General features: G+C 57.6%; 1 protein-coding gene across 1 annotated transcript in view; it reads right to left on the bottom strand.

The window, feature by feature from the left end:
- ADAMTS10 (ADAM metallopeptidase with thrombospondin type 1 motif 10) overlaps positions 1-25,829 on the bottom strand; it is a 63,152-nt gene that overhangs the window by 25,740 nt on the left and 11,583 nt on the right. The window contains exons 2-10 of the mRNA XM_039566111.1: positions 24,545-24,856; positions 18,571-18,926; positions 13,774-13,933; positions 10,688-10,905; positions 9,221-9,304; positions 8,716-8,861; positions 4,784-4,827; positions 3,412-3,517; positions 1,592-1,738 (exon numbers count right to left, since the gene is read on the bottom strand). Coding sequence (XP_039422045.1) covers positions 1,592-1,738; positions 3,412-3,517; positions 4,784-4,827; positions 8,716-8,861; positions 9,221-9,304; positions 10,688-10,905; positions 13,774-13,933; positions 18,571-18,926; positions 24,545-24,632 — 1,349 coding nt within the window. The 5' untranslated portion in view covers positions 24,633-24,856. The remainder of the gene's footprint in view (positions 1-1,591; positions 1,739-3,411; positions 3,518-4,783; positions 4,828-8,715; positions 8,862-9,220; positions 9,305-10,687; positions 10,906-13,773; positions 13,934-18,570; positions 18,927-24,544; positions 24,857-25,829) is intronic.

Genomic DNA, 25,829 nt, shown 5'->3' with positions numbered 1-25,829 from the left:
CGCTGGCTGTTGCCAACCCCTGGCTGTCCCCGTGGCAGAGCCCAGGCCGGTGTGCCCAGGCCGGTGTGCCCAGGCCGGTGTGCCCAGCACCCTCAGTGGGCAGCGGGTGGGTAGAAGCGGCTACCCAGCTGTGAAGCCCCAGCTGTGAGCAACCGGAGCCCCCAGCTCCAGGCCCGACCTCCTGCTCGCCAGAGCTCTGTAGGAGCATCCAAACTCGGCCAGAAACGCCTCTCCCTCCCCTTTTCCCGCTGCTCTCTGAGCTCCCCCTAAATCAAGGCTGCTGTCATCACCCCCAGCCCCAAATCCTGCACACCCCATGTGCCAGTGGAGGCTCCTGGAGCCCGGGGTGGCCAGCACGGAGCATGAGGAGCGGGAATGAACTCTCCATCCTCCTGCAGCCCTGCCAGGAGCTCGGGGTCAGCGGAGGACGAGGCAGCCTGGCCGTGCCACGTGCCTCGGTCACCAGCGTGGGGGACAGGCGTGGCCATGGCCGAGCTGCAGGACAGATGTGGGATTTGCTGCTGAGCCACGAGGTTTGGCCGAGCCCTGCAGGACAGAGGGAGCCCCTCGGGGAGGAGCCGTGGCTGCTCCTCTTTCTGCGTTCCAGGAGCTGAGCTCTGCTGCTCAGACTCCCTGGGGGCTTCCCTCCACACTGACCCCACACTTGTGCTGCTTCCCGTTGTCCCTCAAGCCCTGCCAGTCCTTCCTTCAGGAAGTGCCATTGTCCTACAAAGAACCTCACTGAAATGGATCCCCACTGATTGTTTTGGGATAGAAACCCAGGGGCTGCCTGAACCCTGCACAAGGGTTTGGCTCAGGCGTGATGACAGCCTTGAAACTCTGGGATTTAGGAGCCTAAATCATGGAATCATGGAATGCTTTGGGTTGGGAGGGACCTTAAAGCTCATCTCAGTCCACCCCCTGCCATGGCAGGGACACCTCCCACTGTCCCAGGCTGCTCCAAGCCCCAATGTCCAGCCTGGCCTTGGGCACTGCCAGGGATCCAGGGGCAGCCCCAGCTGCTCTGGGCACCCTGTGCCAGGGCCTGCCCACCCTCACAACAAAGAAATTCCTCCTAATACCCAATCTAAACTGCTCTCTTCCAGTTTGAATCCATCCCCCCTTGTCCTGTCCCTCTCCTGAATCCTAAAGGTGCTTTGGAAAAAAAGAAAACCAAAATCTTTGCCCTGCTTTGCTTGTTCACACTGAAAACTCCTCCTCACTGCCTGGAGAAAGCGCCTGCACCACGCAGACCCAATCCTGTCCCCAGACCCTCCTTCCCCATCACACCAACCCTTCCCTGCAATTCCTTCACTTCAGAACCACCCAAATGCCTCCAGGAGGGACTGATCTGTTTGGGAAGTTCCTGGATGTGGGGAACCCAAATAAAGCTCTCCCAGCTGCAACACAAATGGGTTTAGATGTTCAACAGGCAGGAAAAACACAGGAAAGCCTAAAAGAAGGCAAGAACGTGGCTCTGGGAGACAAGAGAGAAAGTGCTGGGGGATTTGGGGGCTTTGTTTGGCTTTCCCCACTCTCAGAAGAGACTGGGGGAGGCTGGAGGAAGGGCAGGGAGAGGTGGATTCCTTACTCTAGGAAGCTGGTGATGTAATCCCTGCTGCACGTGGACCACACGAACGGGTTGGTCTTCATGGTGATGTGAGCAGCCATCAGCTTGGCCGTCTCCTGCCCCCGCGAGCCGCAGCTGTTGCCGACGCCGTCGTGGTTCATGCCAAACCTGGAAACGGCCGCGGCACAGAGAGGAGGAGGTCAGCCGGGTTTGACACCAATGCCTCAGGATTTCAGCTCTTGTGCTGCTCACACATTTGTAATTCTGCAACTCCAGACTCTGTAGGAACCCAGAATGCCGAGAATGTTTCTCTGCCTGTTTTTAAGGGTTTTTACCCCCCTGGACAACACTGGTATAGCTTTAAACCTTGGAAAAAATTACCAACAGTCAGACAAGAACTAGAAAATACAGTGGTGGGAATTAGGTCATAGACTACGATGTAAGATTGTCATATGGTGAAAGATTTAGAGGTTTTAGGCTTCTCTTTATAGTAAATCGATAAGAGTAAAAAATATCAAAATGGAGGATTGTTGTTGTTCTCTAAACCTTCTTCTCCTTCTTCTACCACTCCATATTTTGCAGTAAAAGTAGTTTTGATTGATTGGATAGAAAATTCCGCAGTTCCTAGTCGTGTTACTGAATAATTGGTAAGAAAGTGAAAATAATGTACATTTTTAGTAACTATTGGTTAAAATGTCTTTAAAAGGCTGTGTAAATCTTGATAATTAGTCTTTCTCGCTCTCACTCCTATTTTTCCTCCTTCCATGCTGTACCTGGGTCACGCTAGTGGCTCAGTTCCTCTGATAAGACTTAACAAACAACTATCTGGAAGCATTGAAACTACAGAAGACTTCTCGCTTTATCTTCTAAACGCCTTGCAAGGACTTTCAGCAAATTCTCTCCCATCAGGAGAGACTCAATTTATGGCACAATAACGTGTCAAGACTCCACACAGCCTGTTAGCTGCTGCTCTCCCATCTGGGTCAGACAAAACAATTCCTCTCCAGGCCTGAAAATCAAGGACACCTGACTGCCTCAGGCCTCGAGAAATGTAAACAACAGTGAGCTGGTGGGGAGCAAACCTGGAGTAAAGGACTTCATTACCTGAAGCTGTAATTGGAGGATTAACCCCCAATATGCAAATGGACCAAACTTATAACGATGCCTTGGAGTGGCTTCCTGAAAACAGAGGCTAGACAAGATGAAGGGAATACAAGTGGGTATTTATAGAGGGCCTTCAATAGGAACACCTTGGGCAGCCAAAAAGCTCCCGAGGGGCTACACCCAAGATGGACCCCAGGTCACAGGTTTTTCACACTTTTATAAGTTTGGTCCATTTGCATATCAAGGTTAGTTCTCCAATTACAATTTCAGGGAATGATGTCATTACCCCAAGTTTGCTCCCCCTTCCCAGAGGCTCAGTTTACATATTCTGGGGCCTGGGATAGCAAGGTGTCCTTGAGTCCAGGCCTGGAGAGGGTTTGTTATGTCTAACAGTAGCTAACAGGCTGTGTGGAGTTTTAGAGTTACACACTAAAGCAGTACAGGGTCCGAAAATAAAAAAGCTAAACCCCAAGGCATCAATTAAAGCATGAAAACCCGTGACCCATTGTCCATTTTTTGGGTGTAGCCACTGGGTGGGCTTCGTCTGCCCTAAAACTACTTGAAGGCCCTTCAATTCATATAATTGCTTTTTATTCTCTTGGTTTGGTCCAGCCTCTGTTTTCAGGCAGTCCCACAAGGCATCAGCACATCTGGATCATCCACAGAAGGGTTTCCAGCCCCTGTTGGCAGGAACAAACCAGCAGGAGCTGCCCGGGCGCCCGTGGTGCTGCACTCACGTGTGGCCGATCTCGTGGGCGATGGTGAAGGCGGTGGCCAGGCCGATGTCCTCGTTGATGCTGCAGCTCCGCTCCCGCTCACACATCCCGCCCACGGGGGCCAGGCCTGGGGAGGGGACAGGGCTGTCACACAGGGCCACCACAGGGCATCTGAGGGCACATGGAGGGGTGTGGGGACTGCCCGATGCGCTTCACACTCTGTAACACTGGGCACAGCCAGCTCCTTCTCACCGGCGCACTGGGCTGTGGGATGGACTCATGGCTATTACGGGACGTGGTCACTCAGCACTGATGATCAATTAACAGCGACAGGCTCAGAAATGCTAAGAAAGGGTCAAAATCCTCTGAATTTCATATCCAAATGGTGCACAGGGGAGAAGCCCTTGGCATAACCCCAGTGGGGGAATCTCAGATGGGCTGTACCAGCTCTGGGGCACCCAAACCTGGCCGGGGAGAGCTGAGCAAGCCAGGATCCAACTTTGGTTCTGCCTGGCATCCAGCAGGAATCCAGCCTGGCACCCAGCAGGAATCCAGCCTGGCTCCGTTTGGAGGACTGGATGATGCTGAAATTCCCCCTGAACTCTGACAGCAAATTCCCTCTGCCCACCCCAGCAGCACCAACTGTGCCTCTGCCCCAGGCCAGGGAAGGATTTGAGCCAGCCTAGCACCTCCAGCCTCAGCCTCCCTCCCAGGCTCCTCCTCTGCAGCCGCATCAGCTCAGAGATCCAGCAGCTCTCCCCTTTGCAGTGATCCAGGGCAGAAATCCCTCCCTGCCTGCTCTGTCTAGACCAGGGCAAGACAAATGAGGAGCTGCAGCCAGGGAGAGCTGCAGGGTCTGTCTGTGTCAATAAAGAACTCCCTTTACAGGCATCACAAAACCACCGGATTTCTCCCTGCCCAGCCAGGAATGCTCCACCAGGCCATGGACAAACCCTAAATGTGAGTGGTTCTTAATCATCAGGCTGGGCTCAAGCCAGGGATGGAGCAGAGGAGAGTTCCAGAGCCCATCCGTCCTCAGGGCTGCTGGTTTGGTGTTTACAGAAGGAAGGAGAGGCTGGAAAGCACTGCTCTGGTCCTGGCTCTGCTGCTGGTGCTGGGGCAAAGCTTCACCTTCACTGGGAAGGGATGGAACAGCTGGGAAGGGGAATGGGACAGGTGGGAAAGGGAATGGGACAGCTGGAAAGGGAATGGCACAGCTGGAAATGGAATGGGACAGGTGGGAAAGGGGATGGGACAAGTGGGTAAAGAAAAGGGACAGGTGGGAAAGGGGATGGCACAGCTGGAAAGGGAATGGCACAGCCCACCCTCGCCACATTCCCGAGGTTCTGCGTGCTGCTGGGAGCTGCTGAGGGGGTGTCAGGATCCCACTCACCCAGGGTGCCACAGGGCTTGTTCTTGTAGATGCAAATGTCGTACCTGCGGAGGAGAGAAGGCAGCGTTAAGGACATGTCTGATTTTGGGGGCTGTCATTTCGCCGATGTGTTCACATCCAAACCACTCCAAACCAGCCTGTGGGATGTTCCTGGGACGGGAAGCACCAATGGTGACAGGCAGGACATCCCTGGTCCAGGTTATACAACGCTCACTTTGCCCAGACTGGGATTCACTGAGGGTTTTTAATAATGGCATTTCCTGTCCTTCAACTCTGGGGCAGAGCTGAGCCAGGCCAGAGGTTTGGTTTTGATGAAATGTGGTGGTAGAGCATGAGCAGGGAAGGGAATGGAGCTGGGGAAGGGGCTGGAGCCCCAGGAGCGGCTGAGGGAGCTGGGAAAGGGGCTCAGCCTGGAGCAAAGGAGGCTCAGGGGGGACCTTGTGGCTCTGCACAACTCCCTGACAGGAGGGGGCAGCCGGGGGGGTCGGGCTCTGCTCGCAGGGAACAGGGACAGGAGGAGAGGGAACGGCCTCAGGCTGGGCCAGGGGAGGCTCAGGTTGGATATTGGGGAAAATTTCTTCATGGAAAGGATTATCAGGCACTGGAACTGCCCTGGGCAGTGGTGGTGGAGTGGCCGCTCCTGGAGGTGTTAAAAACACGAGCAGATGTGGCACTTCAGGATGTGGTTTGGTGGCAATGGGGAGTCGGTCGAAGGCTGGGCTCGATGATCTTGGAGGCCTTTTCCAACCTCAATGATTCCATAAATCAACAGGGACAAGGCTGTTCCAGACCTGGAGCTCTTTGGGTTTGGGTGGGCCCAGCTCTGCTCCCCAGCACTCCCGGGAGGCATCGGGCACAGGGGGGAGAGGACAGGGCCGACCTCTGCTCTGTAAGCTCAGGTCTCTTGCAGGAAATGGCATCAATCAAATAGAGAAACCCAGAATCCCAGCATGGTTCAGGTGGGAAAGGACTTTAAAAATCATCCAGTTCCACCCCCTGCCATGGCAGGGACACCTTCCACTGTCCCAGGCTGCTCCAAGCCCTGTCCAGCCTGGCCTTGGGCACTGCCAGGGATGGGGCATATCAGCACTTCTGATTAAAAAATCGGTAATTCTGATTAAAAATAAAATAAAATAAAATAAAAAAAAAAAGGAAAACATTTCGGTTTGAAAACACGTTCCATTTCTAACCCCACTGTGGTTTCATGAAAACGCTCAAGTGATTTTTTATATTTTTTCTTCTTTCAGTTCAATGCTGTACTGAGAATTTCCCAAACAAATCCAATCTGGGTTGATTCGAGGTGACTCTTCCCTCTGTTCCTGGCCTCGATTTCCAGCCTTTGCATCCAGGAATCCGCTGTTTTCACTTCATTAGGGAACAAGGAAAGGCAAAACAAGGAGAGCAAAAACCTCCTCCAAATGGAAACGCAGCACCCTCAAAATGGGAAGAGCCGGCAGCTCCGAAAGAGTTTGGGTTAGAGAGGGAACATTCTCATGTCCTTGCAGAGATAAACATTTGGGGTTTGCAAATCTGGGCTGAAAGGGGCCGGGCTGAGAGCTGGGTACGGTGGGACCAGTGGGGGGACCAGTGGGGGGACCAGTGGCAGCTGGGCTGGGCCACCCCAGAGCCGGGTTGGGGTTGCACCGAGGATTGTGACCCCAGTGGGGGTTTGGGGACACCCATGGGGTGAGGATGGAGGATTGTGACCCCAGTGTGGGTCTGGGGACACTCATGGGGTGAGGATAGAGGATTGTGACCCCAGTGTGGGTCTGGGGACACTCATGGGGTGAGGATAGAGGATTGTGACCCCAGTGCAGGTTTGGGGACACCCATGGGGTGAGCAGGACAGGGGATTGTGGCCCCAGTGTGGGTCTGGGGACACCGGGCAGGATCGCTCACCCCGGTGACCCCACGGGGATGAGGATGCTGGGTGAGAAGTGCCAGCACACGAGGGGTTAAGTGCGACACATTCCCCGGGATGGCTCCTGTCCCTTCGGCCCCTGGCACTCCCTGGAAGTGCCCAAACCTCTCCGCTGCTCTCAGCAGGAAACCGAGCAAGCTCAGAACATTCGCGGCTTTGTTTTGAGCCTTTAAAGCCTTCGGAGGCTCCGCTTGGACACGTCCCCGCAGAAGAAAAAAGCCCCGAGCTCAGCAAGATCTTATCGGGACACCGGGAATTTATTGGGGCCGGGGCGGATGCGCCGGGCGCTGTCCGAGCCCAACGAGCGGCTCCGGGCTGGCTCCGACATCTGGAGGGAGGACAGAGAGCTCGGAGCCGGCGTTTGCATCCCACGCGTGTGGAGGGAGGGCAGGAAAAAGCCGCGGTCCCCTCGGGAGGGGGAGAATTTGGGTCGGAGGGGCCCTTCTGTCGCTCCTCTGTGGGGTCTTGTCCATGGGATGTTCCAGGCTCGCACTGGAACTGGAGCAGGAGAGCAGCGCAGGGATAAAGGAAGCGGCTCCTGCTTGGAGACTCCCCTCTCCAGAACTTTCCTTTCCTGGCTTTCTCCCGCTCCGCAAGAGAGGGGGGAAAGGCACAAATGTTGGGTTTGCCTCGGGCCTCTCCCGATGTTGGGTTTCGCCTCTGTCCAAGCAGGGATTTGTGGGCGCTGGAGGGACAATCGTGGACGCAGCCGGCAGCACTTGGAGAGCTCAGCACTCCCCATCCCCTCCATTGTCCTGTGGCCTTCCAGACACTCTGCCATTCCTTCCACTGTCCCTGTCATCCTCTCTGTGTCTCCCTCCCTCCCTCCTTTTCTTCTCCTCTCCCTCCCTTCCTCCCTGCCATTCCTTCCACTGTGCCTGTCATCCTCTCTGTGTCCTCCTTCCATCCATCCATCCATCCATCCATCCATCCATCCATCCATCCCTCCATCCATCCATCCATCCCTCCATCCATCCCCCATCCCTCCATCCATCCCTCCATCCATCCATCCCATCCATCCATCCATCCATCCATCCATCCCTCCATCCATCCATCCCACCATCCATCCATCCATCCATCCATCCATCCATCCATCCATCCATCCCTCCATCCATCCATCCCACCATCCATCCATCATCCATCCATCCATCCATCCCTCCATCCATCCCTCCATCCATCCCTCCGTCCATCCATCCATCCATCCCACCATCCATCCCTCCATCCATCCATCCATCCATCCCTCTATCCATCCCTCCATCCATCCATCCCTCCATCCATCCATCCATCCATCCATCCATCCATCCATCCATCCATCCATCCATCCATCCATCCATCCATCATCCATCCATCCATCCCTCCATCCATCCATCCATCCCTCCATCCATCCATCCCTCCATCCATCCATCCCTCCCACACCTCTGCCGCCCCAGGCTCGAGCACTCACCATTTCTGATGGGTGTTTTGTCCTGGGTGTGGCAGCTCAGAGCCCTTCACGAAGCCCTCAGGGCCTGACCCAGCGCCCAGGTCCCTGAGCTGACCTCCCCTGCCGTGACAGGAGCACAGGGACACCAGCAGGGCAGGGCTGTTCCAAGGAGAGAGCTCATCCTGACACAGAGGCATCTAAAATGAGCTGAGCCACATCCTGGGCTGCTGGTGCTGGTCCCAGTCACAGGATCCTGCTGGAATCCTCTTCCCCTTTCAGAGCAGGGGCTGACAGGGCTCTCCATCCAGGCAGGAAGCTCCAGGATTCCAGGCTGGGCTCCTGCTGCCTTTTGGGGCAGAAACGCCCCGTGGCTGCACACTGAGCTCCTTGAGAGCCCAGCAAAGACTGAGGGAAGACTGGGGGGTGACAACCATCTGGAGTGGAGGGTGATAATGAACTGGAGTGGAAGGTGATAACCATCTGAACTGCAATAATCTGCATCCAACTGAGGGCCAGGGAGCCTTGGATGAGCCCCTTGGACAGAGGCTGGGGACAGCTGCCACCCCCCCGCGAGGGGACAGCGCTCACCTGGTGATCAGCACGGCGGTGTCGTGGTTGGCTATGCCGTTCTCGGGGATGGCGTTCCCGTTGCCGTTCCTGTTGACGATGGATTTCTGCCACTTGCAGAAGCTGTCCAGGGATTTCCCAGCGTGGTGGTTGATCTCCAGCGTGGGCTGGAATGGAAGCAGTGGGAGAGTGTGAGCCCAGGAAAGCTCTGGTGAGAAGGCACTGCCCATTCCGTGCCGGCAGAGCGCTGACACCACTCCAGACACCCCCAGTTTCTCATGGGAAAGCAAGAAAAGTGGGGCTTTAGGAGAACTAAAGCTGCTTAACCTCCCTAAAGTCACCTTATCATGGAAAGAATCAGATTCCCAGAGGTCTCTTCAGCCCAGTCCCCCGGTGACGTTGGGAGGATGTGGAGCAGCCAGACTGCACCGAGGGGGGCGGGGGGGGGGAATTCCTGGGAGTGGCATCCAGAGGGGACACACAGTGCAGACACAGGACAGGAGAGGCTCAGCAAAGCCCAGCTTACCTGATCCTCGGTGAGCAGGATCAGCCGGGTCACCAGGATATTGACAATATTGCCCAGACTCGAGTCCTGGAAAAGTTTGGCAACCTGACCTCCAAGAAACAAGAAAAGAGGAGTCTTAAAAATGAGCTCTGTGGCCGGATGAGCTGGGGAGGGCTGGGCACTGCAGGGAGTCGGGGCTGGGGTCTGAACACAACATTTTTTTTGGGAAGCAGGGGTGGGAATGGGACTCCACACCATCACCTGGATCGCAGAATTCCCTAAACCACGTTCAGAGCTCGCTGTCTCGGAGCAGTGAAGCCAAAATCCCGCAGCAGCTGCTCCTTGCCAGAAGCCCAGCCGGGGGAAGCCCCTGCTCCTGGCATTTTGTGCAGCCCCGGGGATGGAGCTTTGCCGAGGGGAGGGCACAGATCCCTCGGGAATAATGGAGGAGGCCACAGATGCCCCGGGAATGAGGGAGGGCACAGCATGCCCCGGGAATGAGGGAGGGCACAGATCCCCCGGGAATAATCGGGGAGGGCACAGATCCCCGGGAATAGGGGAGGGCACAGATCCCTCGGGAATAATCGGGGAGGGCACAGCATCCCTGGGGAATCGGGGAGGGCACAGATCCTTCGGGAATGAGGGAGGGCACAGATCCCTCGGGAATAATGGAGGAGGCCACAGAACCCCCGGGAATAGGGGAGGGCACAGATTCCTCGGGAATGAGGGAGGGCACAGATCCCTCGGGAATGAGGGAGGGCACAGATCCCCCGGGAATGCGCCGTCTGGGGGTGTTGCAGAGCAGATGAAACGCTTCAAACCCGGATTGTTCGAAAATCTGGCAACGGCTTTAGAAATGCGAACCGTGAAAAGCGATCCTGCGGAGGCCGGGACAAAGAGCCCTCCCAGAGGGGCTTTCAGGGGATTGATGGATAACTTCCCAGCCCGTCTCACCTCGCAGGAGGATCCAGCACGGCCGATTCAGGCTGCTCATGCATCCAGCCTGGTACCCTGCCGCCAGCAGTGCCCCAAAGCAGAGCCACAGCTCGGCGGGGGGATTTCTGCCGGCCCCGCTCGCTGCTCAGCCCCCAAGCGTGAGAGCTCCCTGTCCTTACGCTTTCCCATGTGTTTCTCAGCTCGCCTGGCCGCGTTTGCAATGCTAATTTGAGCTGGGAGATGCTGTTCAAAGAAAGGCTTTTGTTCTCGCAGCCCGGATCCGCCGTAGCACGGTCAGACAGGCCAGATTGACCTCTCCGGCCGCCGGGGTCCCACTGCTCAGCAGCAGCAGCAGCCTGGCAGGATTTTTGACCCCAAAGCCTTGCTCTGAGCCTGGGGAGAAGCCACTGCCAGCCTGCAACAGATCCGATTCCCCCACTGCGTCCCCATCCCACTCCTCGCAGGAAAAGTTTTCCCAGTCGGGACATTTGGGGCGATGAAGAGGAGTTCCCGCCCAGCCCGCCAGGTTCCTGGTGTGGGTGTAACACTTACAATATTCATGATGGCCAGGATGTACTGCTCGATGTCCCTGCGGCCGTGGTACCCCACCATCATCTTGTCGGCCACCACCAGGGTCTCCACGTAGCGCTCGGTGCTCACCGACCTCTTCAGGGGCAGCTGCCCCCGCTGGCTGTGGTTGCCCGATGGCTTCAGAGGGGAGGGTTTCAGCGTCCTCAGCCACCAGTGCCTCCCCTTCCAGGGCTTCTCATCTGCGGAGGGAACGGGACGGTTCTGGTGCCCTCGGGCAGGAGCTGCCAGCTCACAGGGGTGAGGGGTGGGTTCGAGGGGAGGAAAGGCCACGGAGGGCTCTTTGTGCACCACGTGTGGACACAGAAAATGTCCCAAAGGCAGTCCAGGGCTGTCCCCAGGCTCCTGCTGGTATCTCACCTGCCCTCCTGTCCCCTCCTGCCAAACAGCTCTGTGCCCATCCCACCACAGCCCCAAACCCCTCCAGGCTGCACAGCCCTGCCCTCACCTCTGCCCCAGGCTGCGTTTAGAGACTGCACAGCCATAACCTGAAAATGAAGCCCTTGCAGACCCTCTCCTCTTCCCTTTTCCTGCCAGGACCTGGATTTAGGACCTGACCTTTCCACCACAGAAAGGGCTGCAGCCTCCACAGCAGCAGCAGCAGCTCTGTAGGACTTTGCTTCCAGCACCGCTGACCTGAGCCTGGGGATGTCCCCAGCAGGGCCATCGGCTCCAAATTCTCCTCCTGGAGACCACCACAGGGTAGGGGAGGTGCCTGGGAGGCCCCAGCCCCGCTCCTGCCCTGCCAGCAGATCCAGCTGGATCCTTTCCCCTGCTCTGAGGCTGGATCATCAAACACCCAGCGAGGCTGGGAACACGGGCACACCCCAGGCAGCCCCACAACCTCCCAGCTCCAGCTCCTCCAGCTGATCCAGGGGAGCTCCTGGGGGTGTTCAGGGACCAGGAGTGCTGGGCAGGACAGGACAGGACAGGACAGGACAGGTCCAGCCTGCAGGACAAGGGGATGGGGTGGCCTTGCTGGGGCCGTTGCACTGTGGTTGCTCTAAACTCCCTTGGCCCGTGGCTCCCACTGCTCATCTCTGCTTTCCAAGAAGCAATCAGGAGCGGGCTAAATTATTTCTGGAAGCTGGGGAATGTGGCAGAGAGTCAGCAGGAGGGGAGTCTGCTGGAGCTTCATGCAGCATGGCTTTGGGAGCTGGGACAGGCAGCAGGCCAGGGAAGCACGGGGCGGCTCCAGAGGTGCTGGTGAGTCTGGGGACACTCAGAGAAGGTGACAGTGCCCTGGTGTCCCCAGAGGCTCCATCCCTTCCAGCAGTGACACCTCATCTGCTCAAGTGTCACCGCTGGGGCAGTGATGGACATCCTGCAGGGACACCCAAGCAGGAGCAGCAGGGCCAGCTCTGCTCTGTCCCCACAAACTGACCCACGAAAAGCCCCTGGGCCCTGCTGCAGGGCTGGCATTTGCCCTCAGCCTCAGGGAGCCTCTCTGGGCCGAGGGAGTGGCATCCTCTGGGCTCACAGCCTTTTGGGCAGATGGCGAAACTTTGCTTGTTCACAAGGGCCAGGGATTCCAGCCAGGCTCTGGGACAGACTGGTGGGACGGGCAACGACCAGAAGGGCACACGGGGAGAGGCCAGGGCAGGCCTTTGTGGGTGTTTTGGAGGTCAAAGCCCTGGAGGTGCAGAAATGGGGTCGATGTGCGGTCACCATCCTCACTAAACATCCCCCAGAGCCCCCTGTGACGGACCAGGCTCCACATCCCACCCTCCAAGGCCCTTTTCCAGCTGGTCCCCATCAGCAGCAGAGTTATCCCAACATGGACACGACCTGCAGTGACCAAACCCCAAAGCTGAGGCTGTGCTGAGCACACGTGAGCTGCGATTTCCCAACGCTCTGCAAATTGGCCAAATCCGGGAGGATTCTTCTGAAGAAAAACAAGAGGTGTTTTTTTCCTCTTCTGTTCCATGCTCTATTTACAAATTTTAAAGCCCTGCTGTGGGGAGGAGAGGATGGGAGCTTCCCAGAGCCCAGGCCACCAGAAATGGGTAAAAGTAACACAGAAAAATCTGGAATTTGGGAGATAAATTTGGTTCTGTGCCACGTGGAGCAGGGTGGACCTGTTCTGGCAGGATTTTCCCAGCCTGTTTCGGGCTGGATTGAGGAGGAGGAGGTGGTGGGAGCGTGTCAGAGACTGAAACAGTTCACGCCTCAAACATTGATATGAAAGAGTTTTGGCCATTATCACAAAATATAAAGAGGCTACAACCAAAGAAGCCTCCCTGAAGGTGCCTGACTGGGACTTTGGACTGTAAGTTAAACCACCTAGATAACGCTATTGTTCAATCATCCTGGCCTAGGGAAAAACAAACAAGGCTGAGGGAGAGGAATGCATCCACAAGAAAGCCAAAGGCAGCAGAGAATCCTCCCTGGCTGGGTTTGGGGTGCAGAAGCCAGGTTTACTCCCCCCCATCCCCGAAATGAGGGTGGGGAGGAGGTTTGGGGTGTAACCTCTGCTCAGAGGCACTGAGCACCCGTCCTCCCTTACACAAACCGGCCCAGCTGCGGAGCCCCCAACCCCACACACCACACCCACGGGACATTCAGGGGAGAGGCAGCTGAGGGGATGTCAGAATCCATCAAAGACCCCCCCAAGTTGCCCCCCCGAGTCATTCCTGAGGCCTTGCAGCGCAGGGCTGCACGTGATGCAACAAACCCAGGCTCTGTTGTAAGAGAAAATGCCAAACCCCCCCCCAGGGAGGTGCCTGGATTTTCCTACCCGGCTTCAGCTCTATTAACCCACGGGATTCTGTGCTTTTTGGGGGGACCTTCACCACCAAGACCAGCTGGAGAGGATCAACAAAACACCCTTGGGATCCATGGAATGGTGATATTTACCTTATCCTGTCCCTGTCACTCTCTTTCTGTCCCACACGTCTATTTTCTATTTCTTTCTTCCTCTCTCTCTCTCTCATATTTACTATCAAATAAAACCCACGCTGCTGCCACTGGCAGATGGTGTCGTCTGCACCTTAATTCGGGCAGAGGCGTTTCTCAGGACTTTAACGAGCGGATGACGACAGAGCACCTACCCAGCACTCCGCAGGCTGCGTCCATGTGCGGGTACTGCAGGGACGAGCGCTTGTACACGACGTGGGGGCTGCCCTTGCCCTCTCCCCCCGCGCTGACGTTGGCTCCAGGGCTCAGGGGCTCGATGAAATATTCCTCCTCGTCCGCCACGATCACCCCGTGCTGCAGGAGGGAACAGAGGGGAGGCAATAACCGAGGTGAGGAGAGAGTTGTGGGACAAAGGTGGCTGCTCGCAGTGAGGTTTTTGCTGATTGGCCCCGACTTTCTGGGGACTGACAAAAGTTGTGGAGGAATCCTGCACAAACACTGAGCTGCAGGAACCCACAGAGCAGAGGAAGCCCAGCCAGATGGTGGTGGATGCCTTGGGACATCTGTGTTCACTGAAGTCCTCTGGAAATCACGGTCTGAGTTATGAATGAGTTGTTTCCTATTCCACCCACTCGGTCTCAGCGGGATCCCTGTGGGATCCCAAACACCGCCCGCTCAAACACTGCAGCTCCGAGCTCGGCCTCCCCAAAAAACCCTCCCAAGCAGCTCAGCACCATCGTCACCAGCTGGGAACTCGGAGCTGCAGAGAGGGGTGGATACCCAGAGGCTTTGGGAAACACCCCAAATGTTCAAAATCTGAAGGCTGATTAAGCAGAGGCCACCAGCAGAGCCAAACCCCTTCTCTGGAGCCTGGATGGGGCATCCCAGCCCCTCGTACACCTCGGATTGGCCACGTCAGTGAGATGAGCTGGGGTTTGCTGCCTTATTTTAGTTTTTGATTCTTTGACTCAATCTCTGCGAGCCCAGGCTTTGCTCTCAGAGTGGACCCACACGAGGCAGTGACAGCCAGGAGCAGCAGATCCCGGTGGGATGATCACCAAACCCACCAGGGACTTGCAAGGTCTCTCCTCTCCACCCTCTGCCTGAAAGGTCTGAGCAACCCAAAAAGCTTCTGGTAGCCCAAGACAATCCCAATTCCTGGCACTGAGGAATTGAATTCTCCAAGGAATGTGGTGTCCCTTCAGCTGAACTTCACCAGCAAGTGACAAGGCACAGGAATGTGCCCAGCATGGCTCAAACATGATCCCAAAAGTCCAAGAGACAAAAGTCCCGGCTGTCACCCCCCTCCCTGGGTGCAAACGCAGCTCTGGGTGCAGAGACACCCCTGCCCTGCCTCCAGGGGTGTCCTTTGGAAGGGACTGCGCTTTTCCAGCTCCTGCTGTGCCCGAGGGATGGGAGCCCTGCTCTGCCAGGATGGGAGTAGGGAATTCAATCCCTTCCATGGAAGCACCACCTGGAGCAGCCTCACCGCCGGCTGTGGGTGGGGGAGCCTCTCGGGGGGCTCAGTCCCTCCCTGCCGGGGCTGTCGCCGTCCCCTCCCCGGCCGGAGCTCAATCGGGGCAGTGTGTGCGCGGCGAATCCCGGCCCCCAGTGCCGGGGGATTTCCTCCTGCCCGGGCTCTGCTGCTCTTGGCTCGGCTCCACCTTTTCCAACACAAGCGAGGTACTGTGAGGTTACCCTGGCCGGGCTCCGGCGGGAGCCGAGTGCCGGCAGAGCCAGCTGGAAAGGCTTTGTGGGATGGGGGGAAGGAGGTGAGAAGGATGGGGGAGAGCACCGGAGGGGAGAGCACGTCCTGCCCCAAACCCATCCTGCTGGAAAAGGGTTGTGCTCACCCCAGCCTCTGCAGAGGCTCCACGCCTGCCTGGCACCTTCCAGCAGCGAGGCTGGGATGTCACAGGAGCCTGAACATTGTCCCATCGCTGACCCCAAGGGCTGAGCTCTGAGGGCCGGGCGCTGGATGTGACACAGGGCTGGTGAAGGGGGTGGGGAGAGGTCCTGAGAGAGCCCTGTGGTTTGTGGGGGAGCTGGGCTGGATGTCCTGTGTGTGATTCACGCAGGTCAGCTGCAGAGCGGGGAGGGTTTGCACTGTCAGCTCACACCACAGCCTGGCCTGGGCCAGCTCTCCCAGCTCCTGGAAGAGCCATGTGGCAGCGGGGCCACCTGGGTCCATTCCTCCTCATCTGGGTCCCTCTGGGCACTCCTGTCCATGCTGGGCTCAGGGGACTAACCAGGAAAGCTGCCCCTGGATCCCTGCCAGTGTCCAAGGCCAGGCTGGACATTGGGACTTGGAGCAGCCTGGGACAGTGGAAGGTGTCCCTGCCCATGGCAGGGGGTGGAACGAGATGGAATTTAAGGTCCCTTCCATCCCAAACCATTCTGGGATGCTCTGATGAGGACCTGGCCTTTCAGCTGTTCCTCTGCCACAAAAGGGGAAAGAACATCCCTTCTCTGCTTAGTGTTTTCTCCTGGCTGTGACTGGATCCTTGGGATCTCTTGGGATGAAACACAGGGATTCCAGCTGAGGCAAAGCTGCTCCCTGGAGGCTCCCAGCTGCTTGGCCTTTCTGGCAGCTCAAAACATGGAATATTTTTGAGAACGGACCATGGCACCCTTTGCTTCCAACAGAGGCCATGTGGTGGGGTCGGGGCTGTCCCGTGCAGGACCAGGAGGGACTTTGATTTCCTCATGGGTCCTTTCCAGCTCAGGATATTCTGTGGTTCTGTGGCTCTGGGAACTGGGTGACTTTCTCCTGGCTGAGCCTGAAGCTCAGCAGGGTGTGGGAGATGTGTGGGGTGAGCCCTGCTCCCTGCCTGCCCTCGGGCCGGGGTGACAGTGCCTGTGGCTGGGAAGAGGAGTCCATGGGAGAGTGTCCAGGTATTGGGAAGATGAGTCAATGGTTGAGTGTCCAGAAATTGGGAAGAGGAGTCACTGGGGGCGTGTCCAGGTATTGGCATCCAAAGCTGATGCACTGTGAGAGTTGTGTTGGGAGTGTTCAAAACCAAAGTGGTTTAAACCCAAATTCTGTGCTTGCAGGCACAGGAATTCCTAAGGGATGTGGGAGCTGGAGGACAGGAGGATGGCCTGGAACTGCTACTGCTGTTGGACACAACCCCTCTCCCTCCTCCTCGTGCTCAGCTCACCCCGTACCCAGCACTGGGTCCCAGTTTGTGCCCGGTCACCACCACAGTGCCCGAGTGCCCGGGCAGCATCACCCGTGCAAAGCCGGGTCAGTGCGGTGCCCCCTCAGCAGGACCCAGCACCTGGGGACCCCCTTCTGTCCCCTGCAAAGTGGGTGCTGCCCTCCTGGAGCGGAGCCTGCTGGGGATGAGGGTGGGCACGAGAGGATCAGGGTTACTGGTCACCCAGAGAGCTGCACAACATCTCCCACGGCAAGTCCAGCCCTCTCTCTACCAGCTAAAAACATTCCAGACTCCTCTTGCCCAAATTCCTGACCCCACTCATCCTGACTGAGCCCAAAGTTCTCCTCCCCCATCCTCGCCGTGTCCGTAACTCCGGAGGGCAGAAGGACAGAGTTCAGGCAGAGGAGAGGTTGTTGGATGACCCCCTGTCCCTCTCTGTGCCTGGCTGCATTTTCCTCCAGACAGCTCTTGGTGCCTCTCCAGAGCTAAGCACAGCCTGGGGACTGAATTCTCCCAGTTCCAAGTGCTTGCCCCGGCCTTGCTGCCCTGTGGGGTGGGCGATGCCAGATCCCTCTCACTGCCAGCAGCACCCAGCTCACCCTCTGGGTGCACCACGAAATTCCTTGGGACTGGAGCAGAGTTCCCACGTCCAAACAAAGGGCTCGGGAAGCGGGAGTTGGTGCGGCTCGGAGTGTTGGCTGTGAGCTGGAAACTTTAGACTCTGCGATATAATGAGTCAGATTCTCATTTCTGTTAATAACCCACAGCACTGTTCTGGCAGGGTCACTCAGTAATAAATCAAATGGGAATTCATTCCCGTTTGGAAGCTCTTCCTCACTGCCAGAATGCTGCAAGGAGGTGGGGCTGCAGCAGAAATGTGAACCTGGCCTGGAGAGACTTTTTCTACCCCTCCAAGGGAGCCATGAGCCTTGGGATTCACTCACGGGGTTTGTTTGCTCCATCTCTCCATCTGGCAGCTCAGGAAATGTGCTGTGTGAGCCAGAAATATCAGAAAATCACAGAAAAATAGGGATGGAAGTCCTCAGTCTATTCCCAGGGCTGGGAGAGCTAATGAATCATACCTGGAGGGGTTTTGAGAGCCTTTTGTCTGGCCTGTTCCTAAAGATCTCCCAAGACCTCACTCTCTCCAAGCAACCTGGCCCAGAGCTCAGCTGTTCTTACACTCATGTCCACCACTAAGATTCCCTGCTGATATTTAGGACCAGGACGTTCAGTCTGAGCTGTCAGGACTTGGAAAATCAACCATTCCCACCCTCCTTCCCACAGCCTTGCTGGTTTTGAGGAAATGCCACCTTGCCCTGTCTTGACGTTCCCTTTTTCATATGGAAAAACTGATTATTTCAGTTTTTTCCCCTCAGAAGCGACAATTTTTTAGCTCCTAAAACATGGGCAGAAGCGACTGGGAACCCCAGGAATGCATCTGCAGTTGGAGGGATCTGGATGCACTCCTGACATTCCAGCGGCGCTGGGAAATCCCTCCCCGCCCGCAGCAGCACACGCAAAACAATTTTTGCCGTTGCTGTTGGAAGAACTTGGTGAGAGCCAGGTCTGGGTAACCCCAGAGAGCCAGGATTATCCCATTCCAATCAAAACCAATGGGAAAAGGCCCAGAAACTGGACTAGCAGCGACCCAGGGATCAGGAAGCCCCACGGACGTGACGGGGGATGTCCGCACCCTCCGCCGATTGTGATGCCAGTGTGGGATATTCCCGCTTGCCACCAATCCCAAGCTTTTCCCACCTCACAGATCCACCTGCTGGAGGACCAAAGCTGTTGGCATCACCCCTGGCTGGCCAAAGCCGGACTCACCAGGCCGTTGCAGTTGCTGATGGCCACCTTGGAGCTGAGGTACTGGTCCTGCAGGTGGCCGGCGTAGTGGCAGTCCTCATGGAAGTCGTGCTGCCAGTCCATGCCATCCCGCTTCCAGTACTCCACAGTGAAGTGCTCGGCCAGCAGGTTGGAGTGCAGGGTCAGGTTGAGCAGGAACTGGGTGTGGTGGGCAGAGACTTTGTAGAAGACCTGCTGCTCCGAGGGCTCGTAGGGCAGGGAGCGCCGGGGCCGCGGCTTCAGCTGCCGGCGCATGTCGAAGGTGAGGAAGTCCCCGTTCTGGTCCACTTGGATGGGGAAGGCGATCTCATAGTGATCCAGGCTGGAGAGGAATTCCTCTGGGGAGGGAAGGACATGCATGGGAATGATGCACGTGGGGATGGCAGCCCGCTGAGGGAGTTGGACACCCAGCAATGCCAGCCCGAGCACGGCCACAGCCAGCGCAGGGTCCTGCCACAGCATTCCAAAAATTGGCATCTCAAGGCTCTGCCCAGCCTGAAGGATCCTTGGGATATTCCCCAACCCTGCAGCCTACAGAGCCTTGGGATAGCAGTTTTTGGAATGCGACTTTTTCCTCTGCGGGTGGTGGAGAGGAGCAGCCTGGCCCAAAGGGCCTTTCAGGACACCCCGACTGTGGCTCTGGACCTGGACTATCCCAAATCCTTCCATCTCCACTGGGCAGAGGGAATCCAGGTTGTGCAGAGTCCAGCTCTGAGCTTTGGGGGGTTATCTGGACCCAGATCCTTCCAGGAACAGACCCAGCAATGAGGGCTCTTCAACAGGAGGCAGAAGGAGCCTTGGGGTGACAGTGGCTCAGGAGAAAAGTCTCCTGTGGGTTCCTTGGGACATCTGCAGCTGCTGACTCTGAGAACACAAAACCAGCACCACCCCAACCCCCCCATCAGAGCTGCAGGGGCCACAGGGGCACAAAGTCACTGAAATGCCAACCAAATTAGGAGAGAGGGCAACCAGAATTCCCCAAGCCATGCTGAAAATGAGCAAGAGTGGAAGTCAGACACCCCAAATCCCCAGTCACAGATGTCTGTGACCCCATCCTGCCCTCCCAGCTCCCTGGATGGGTTTTTATCAGCTCAGCCTGGCTCAGCAGCTCCTGTGGGGAGCTCCCTTGAGCTCTGCTCGTGTGCGGTGCCACCCAGGCTGTGACGAGGGCACTGTCCCCAGCCCCTCCGCCGGCTGTCCAACAAACTGGCACCCTCCTTTTGGCAAAAACTCCTCCTTTTCAAAGGAAAATGTCCCAGGGGCTGCCAGATTGGATCTGAGCAGAGCTCTGGCTGTGTCTGACAGCCCTCAGCCCCAGAGGCTGGGGCTGAAGATGGGAAATATCTGTCTGCTGGAGCTCCTCCTGAACCCCTTGTGCCTGGAGGGTTTGAGCCTCCTGAGCCCTCATGGGAGGGGATTTTCCCTCTCTTCCCTCTGGAAAAGTCTTCCTGTGCTTTTTGCATCCCATTTGTTGTTGTTTCCCGAGAAAACAGGAGGGGCTGGGCTGTTCCGGGGAACTTTGCCTGGCTCCACAGCCCCCACCTGCAAAGCCTTCCCGGCCATCAGAAACTCGGCCAGCTCCAAACTGCACCCTCACCACAGGGCAGCACTGCCGAGTTTCCTTTCCCTCTGTTTTCCAGTGGGGGAGCCTGACAGAGTGCTTTCCTCGGCCACCAGGAACGGGGCAGCCCTTCCACCCTCTGGGGTTAGGGGTGAGCTCCCATCTTTGCTGACCATAAACACTCCTGGCTCCTCTGCCTTGCCAGAATTAATGATTAGGTTTTTAACTTCCAGTTTCCCTGCATCCCAGCACCTCCCTGTGATGGGGCCGGGCAAACAAGGGCGACTTTTTGCACTTAGAAATGACTTCAGGCTTGGAAAAATTTGCTGTCGGAAGTGTTTTGTTTTCCTTTTTGCCTCTCTGCAGTCCATGTGGGCTTGGAAAAGAGTGAATCAGAGGGTGGTTTGTGCTTGCTGGGGCTACAAAGGGCCTGGGACTCTGGGCTGGAGGCTCTATCCTGACCTGAACAGCGCTTCCAGAAGGAAAAACGTGTCCAGAGCCTGAGGGTGAGGTGGTGTGTGAGAACCTGGTGCTGGTGTAGGGTGGGCACTGCATCTCCTCAGGGATGTCCCTCTGGACACTGAGGCACGGGAAGAGCCCAAGAGCAGTGCCCTGCATCACCAAAATGGTTTGGGAAGTGGTGCTGTGGAGTGGGAATGCCACACATGGAAAAAATAATCATGGAATAGAATCATGGAATGGTTTGGGTGGGAAGGGACTTTTAGAGTTCATCCAATTCCACCTCAGCTGTGGGCAGGGACACCTTCCACTGTCCCAGGCTGCTCCAAGCCCCATCCAGCCTAGTCTTGGACACTGCCAGGGATCCAGGGGCAGCCCCAGCTGCTCTGGGAATTCCATCCCAGCCTCCCAGGTGGGATATTCTTTCCCAATATCCCACCTCAATGTGACATTCCCAATATCCAGCGTCACACGTGTGACGGCTCTGCTGACAGCCTCGTGTCATGTGGACAACAAAGGGAGACTGTCCAGTGCCACAGGTGCCTCCTTCCTCTGCCCTAAAAGATCAGTCCAGGCTCCAAGAAATTTGGATCTCTCCCTCCCTAACCCCGCATGATCCTCCCAACATCCCACATATTCCCAATCCCCGCATTTCCTCACCCCTGCCTTGCTCATGCTCCCCCTATTCCAGCCCACAGCCCTTCCCTCCTGTGCCCTCTGCCCCTCAGGCACTTCCCACTCCATGAGCAGCTCCTGGCCCGGGCTCTGCCCAGCAGGGTCTGCGCTGCAGATAAGCCCTGGCGTTGCCAGAGCCCTGTCAGACCACTGGGAAGGGAGGCCATAAAAAGCCTTTCTCCAGAGAAGCCCGCTCGTGGCTGGGCAGGATGCTGGGTACCCCCGGGGGAGCACAGGGAGAGAGCAGGGGGGAAAGCTGGGAAGGAGGAGGGGTGGTCTGGGGAGAGCGGCACCCCAGGGTCCCACTGCCGGTGGCAATGGAGCAGGGATGGCACAGGGAGGGAAAGGAGCAGAGGGGGAGCTGAGCAAAAAGGGGAGAGAGAAGGGGAAATGGAGGAGGGAGGGTTTGTTCCTCTCTCATGAGCTGCTCGGAGCACGGGAAGGAAGCAGAAGCAGGCTGTGGTGCTGGCACCAAAGGGAGTGAGGGGCTGGCAGAGCCCGAGCTGCAGCCCAGACAGGATTCCCGAGGGATGGCTGTGGAGGTGCTCTGGGATCCCCTGGTCCAGGCTGCCCTGGCACCGTGGCAGCCTCACTGCATCCTCCAGGGGCCCTTTGTTCACCCGTGAGCTGGGAACAGCGGGATGAGCCCCACCCGATGCTCTGTGAAATGGGAATGTCTGATCCGTCCCCACAGTTACACCAAGGTCCTGCAGGAATTCCCTTTGGATTAAAACCCACCCAGCACTGTGAGCATGAGCTGAATCCTCGGTCAGCTCCCAGAATCCTGCAATGGTTTGGGTTGGAAGGGACCTTAAAGCTCATCGAGTCCCACCCCTGCCATGGCAGGGACACCTTCCACTGTCCCAGGCTGCTCCAAGCCCCAACGTCCAGCCTGGCCTTGGGCACTGCCAGGGATGGAGCAGCCACAGCTCCTCTGGGAAAGTTGTTCCAACGATTCCAGCTGCTCCCTGAGCTGTTACGAGCTGCACCCTGAGTGTCCAGGCTACCTCTGAACCTCTCTGCTGCCTTGGACAGCCCTTCAGCACCAGGCTGCTGCTCCCCACGAAGATAAATTAGAGCTCAGGGCTGACACCTTAATCTCCCTCCTGCACAAACCAAACACGCTGATGTGGAGTGGTGCACGTGGGGCACGGGAATCCTGCTCCAGAGCAGCCTGCGGCCAGTCCCTGGGGTCGGGGATAACACTGCCCTTCGCTCTCCAGCTGCTCCCAGGAGATAACAGCGCCTCACCCTCTCCAGAGGGCGTTGCGGGGATTAAGAACTGTCCCAGCAGCCGGGAGAGGCGTTGGGTGACATCAACAGCCTGACGCCAAAACCAGCGCTCTGCCAGCAAGAGGGGCCCCTGGGGCAGCAGGGACTGGGCAGGGACAGGGACCGGGTGGGGGACAGGGACTGGGCAGGGACAGGCACTGGGCAGGGGACAGGGACTGGGCAGGGACTGGGACAGGGACCGGACAGGGACCGGGTGGGGGGACAGGGACTGGGCAGGGACAGGCACTGGGCAGGGACAGGGATTGGGGAGGGGACAGGGATTGGGCAGGGACAGGCACTGGGCAGGGACAGGCTGCAGCCCTGGCATGGGATGGGTGCTCCCAGCACACCACATCCACCCCATGGCACCACATCCCAAGAACTCCACGGGCTGGGCCCCATCCCCAGAGCTGCTCAGGGCCTGCTCTAGGGGAGCACAGGTTAATCCCTGTTAATCCCGGGTTTAATGGAGCTGTGTCACCCCATGGAGAGGGGGGTCCCGGTGCTGGGAGCTGGGATGGGGCCGATCCCACAGCGCGTCCCGGTGGGGCTGCACATGGAGCAGAGCGTGAACTGATGGGCACGGGAGGCCCAGAGCAGCCCCGCAGGCACTGCCAGAGCCTGTGGAGAGCAGCAGCAGGAACTGGGAGTCCTTCAGATCCCGACCTGCCTGGAGAACGTTCCCAGCTCCCAGCTGGGGCTGGCTGCTCTCCTGGTGCTGCCTGCCCAGGATGCTGAGGGGCTCTGGCTGCGTTTGTCCCTGTTCCCAGCTCTGCTTCTGCAGCCAGCTCATGGCCCTGGGCACCACGGCCGCTCACCAGCCCAGGAATGCCACCGGCTGTGGCCCTGCCAGGGCTGATCTGGGCACGCGAGGGGTGCAGGGTTGTGGCTGTGTGACACTGCCAAGGTTTGAACAGCTTGCATGGATAAATCCCCTGCTCCCGGGCTCGCTCCTCGCACCTCTCTCTGGTGCCTGGTGGCAGAGTTCACGCTGCTTCTTAAGGAATAATCCTACAAATATTGCCATTGATCAGTTTAACTCCCCTTTGTTGTCTGTGAGGGTGGTTTGTACTCCAGGTTGGGCTCAAGGCTCCCCCCTCCCCCCCATTTTGCGGCCCCTTCGCTCCTAACCTGGAATAAAATCAGGTGCAAAAGCACAAAGCTCTGGACAAGAGACCCACATTCCCCTGTCCTCGCAGTCCTGAGTGCGACTCTGTGTAAACTCGAGTCCTTCGGACACAGACACACGAGACGGGCACAGACACACTGAAAAAACGCGTGTACAAACCAACAAACCAACCCTGCTCCTCCCGCAGCACGTTCCTGTCCGGGCTCAGCTGGGCAGAGGGTCTGGGTGCTCCAGCACCGTCCTCCAGCCCTGGACATGCCCAGGACCAGGCACACACTGTGCTCCTCCCAGCACAGCCTCTGCTCTCCCGGGGATGTGCTGCTCCCCAGAACGGACCCATCCCCTGCTGCCACCACAGCTCCTTCCTTCCCAAGCCCAACACAGCTCCGGCCTTGCACTGACCCCGCCGCTCTGAATTCCTCCAAAAGCCACCGAGCGCAACACCTGAGAGCAAAACACCTCCATTCCTTGGGGGCTGGCAGAGAACCCCGGCCAGGGGGGCGGGAGGAGCTGGGCAGGATTAGCGCTGGAGGTGTCTCCACTGCTCCCAAAGTCCCTCCCAGGCCAGCATTAGGGTTCTGCCAGCAGCGATGCGGTGGATCCAGCTCCCTTTCCCATGGGTGGATCCAGCAAGGGTGGATCCAGTTCCTCTCCCCACAGGGGAATCCAGTTCTCCTCCCCATGGATGGGTCCAGCTCCTTTTCCCCATGGCTGGATCAAGCTCTTCTCCCCACAAGTGGATCCAGCTCCCCTCCCCAGAAGTGAATCCAACTCCCCTGTCCATGGATGGATCCAGCTCCCCATCCCATCCCATCCCATCCCATCCCACCCCACCCCACCCCATCCCATCCCACCCATACCTTGTGACTGGAAGGAGTAGCCAGGGAAGGTGCCCACAGCCAGGCCGAGGGTGACCATCCAGGTGAGGAGCCTCCAAGCTGTGGCCATGGTCAGCGCCGCTCGCGTCGGAGCAGGGAGATCTGTGCCGGCTGGGAGGGCGCTGTCCCCACATGTCTCTCCCTCGGCCACCCCTTATGTCCAGAGAGGAGTCCCGGGTCCCTCCGCAGGCATCCTCGGCCGCTCCGTGCTCTCCCGAGGCTGGTGGGGTGTGGGCAGTGCCAGGCCAGCACTGAGTGGTCAGCACGGGCTCATCCCCGGCACCGGCATTGCCCCTGCGGGTGAAAGGCGGGGATGAGTGAAGGGATGGAGGAGAAGGACACGAGGCGGGCAGGGGAATGAGGAAAGCTGGATCCTGGAGGAGGCAGGAGTGGGATGGAAGGAAAGGAGAAGAGGAGGAAAGGATGGGAGACATTTGAGCATGAATTAACCCCATCGGCTCCTGCTCTGCAGACACTGCACTGCCAGGGGTTCTCCCAGCTGGGATCGATCAGGTACCTGTGGAATGGAGCTCGGGATCAGTGGGAATCCTCGAGGAAGCGCAGCCCCGAGAGTGCCTTGGGTTACTCGATCCCTTAAAGAGAGCAGGAAATAACAGCCTTGGCAGGGGGGTGGTGAGCAGCAACCCAGAAATCCCCTCTGCGGTTTCCCTGGATTTCAAACACACTTCAAGGACTGCCACTGCACTGAGGGGAGAGCTCTGAGTGTACTGGCTGAGCCTAAAAAAGTGATGGAAAACAGAGGACCCGTTCAGGGAACTCACCCTCAACCCCATCCACAAATGGATCCCAAGATTCCAATGGCATTTGTTCTTTAAAACGCTTTGCTGATTGCTCCGGTGAAAGATTCCTGGCTGGCAGAGAATTCCCACTCAGTCTGAGGCCATTACACCAAACTCGCATCGTGCTGGGGGCTTGCACAAAACCTGTGGGGTTTTGTTCCTGTCCAGCCATTCCGTGAGTATGGGACGAGTGCAGCACATCCCTCACCTCCCAGAGAATCCCAAATATCCCAGCAGTGGTGCAGCCCTGCAGCCAAACACAAACCTCCCCGCAGAGGGGACAGATAAAGATCTGCAGCAGTGGTGCTGGAGCAGGGCTGGGAAAGGCAGGATGAGCTCCCTGAGAAAGGCAAGACGAGCTCCCTGAGAAAGGCAGGATGAGCTCCCAAGCCTGGGAAGAGGCTGGGGATGGGAGGAGGGTGCTCTTTGCAAAGGTGTCAACAGCCAGGGCCTGTGTGTGGTCCTCA

This window comes from Corvus cornix, chromosome 28 (assembly GCF_000738735.6).
Source record: "Corvus cornix cornix isolate S_Up_H32 chromosome 28, ASM73873v5, whole genome shotgun sequence".
Taxonomy (NCBI): Eukaryota; Metazoa; Chordata; class Aves; order Passeriformes; family Corvidae; genus Corvus; species Corvus cornix.
This window is presented reverse-complemented; position numbering and strand designations above follow the sequence as displayed.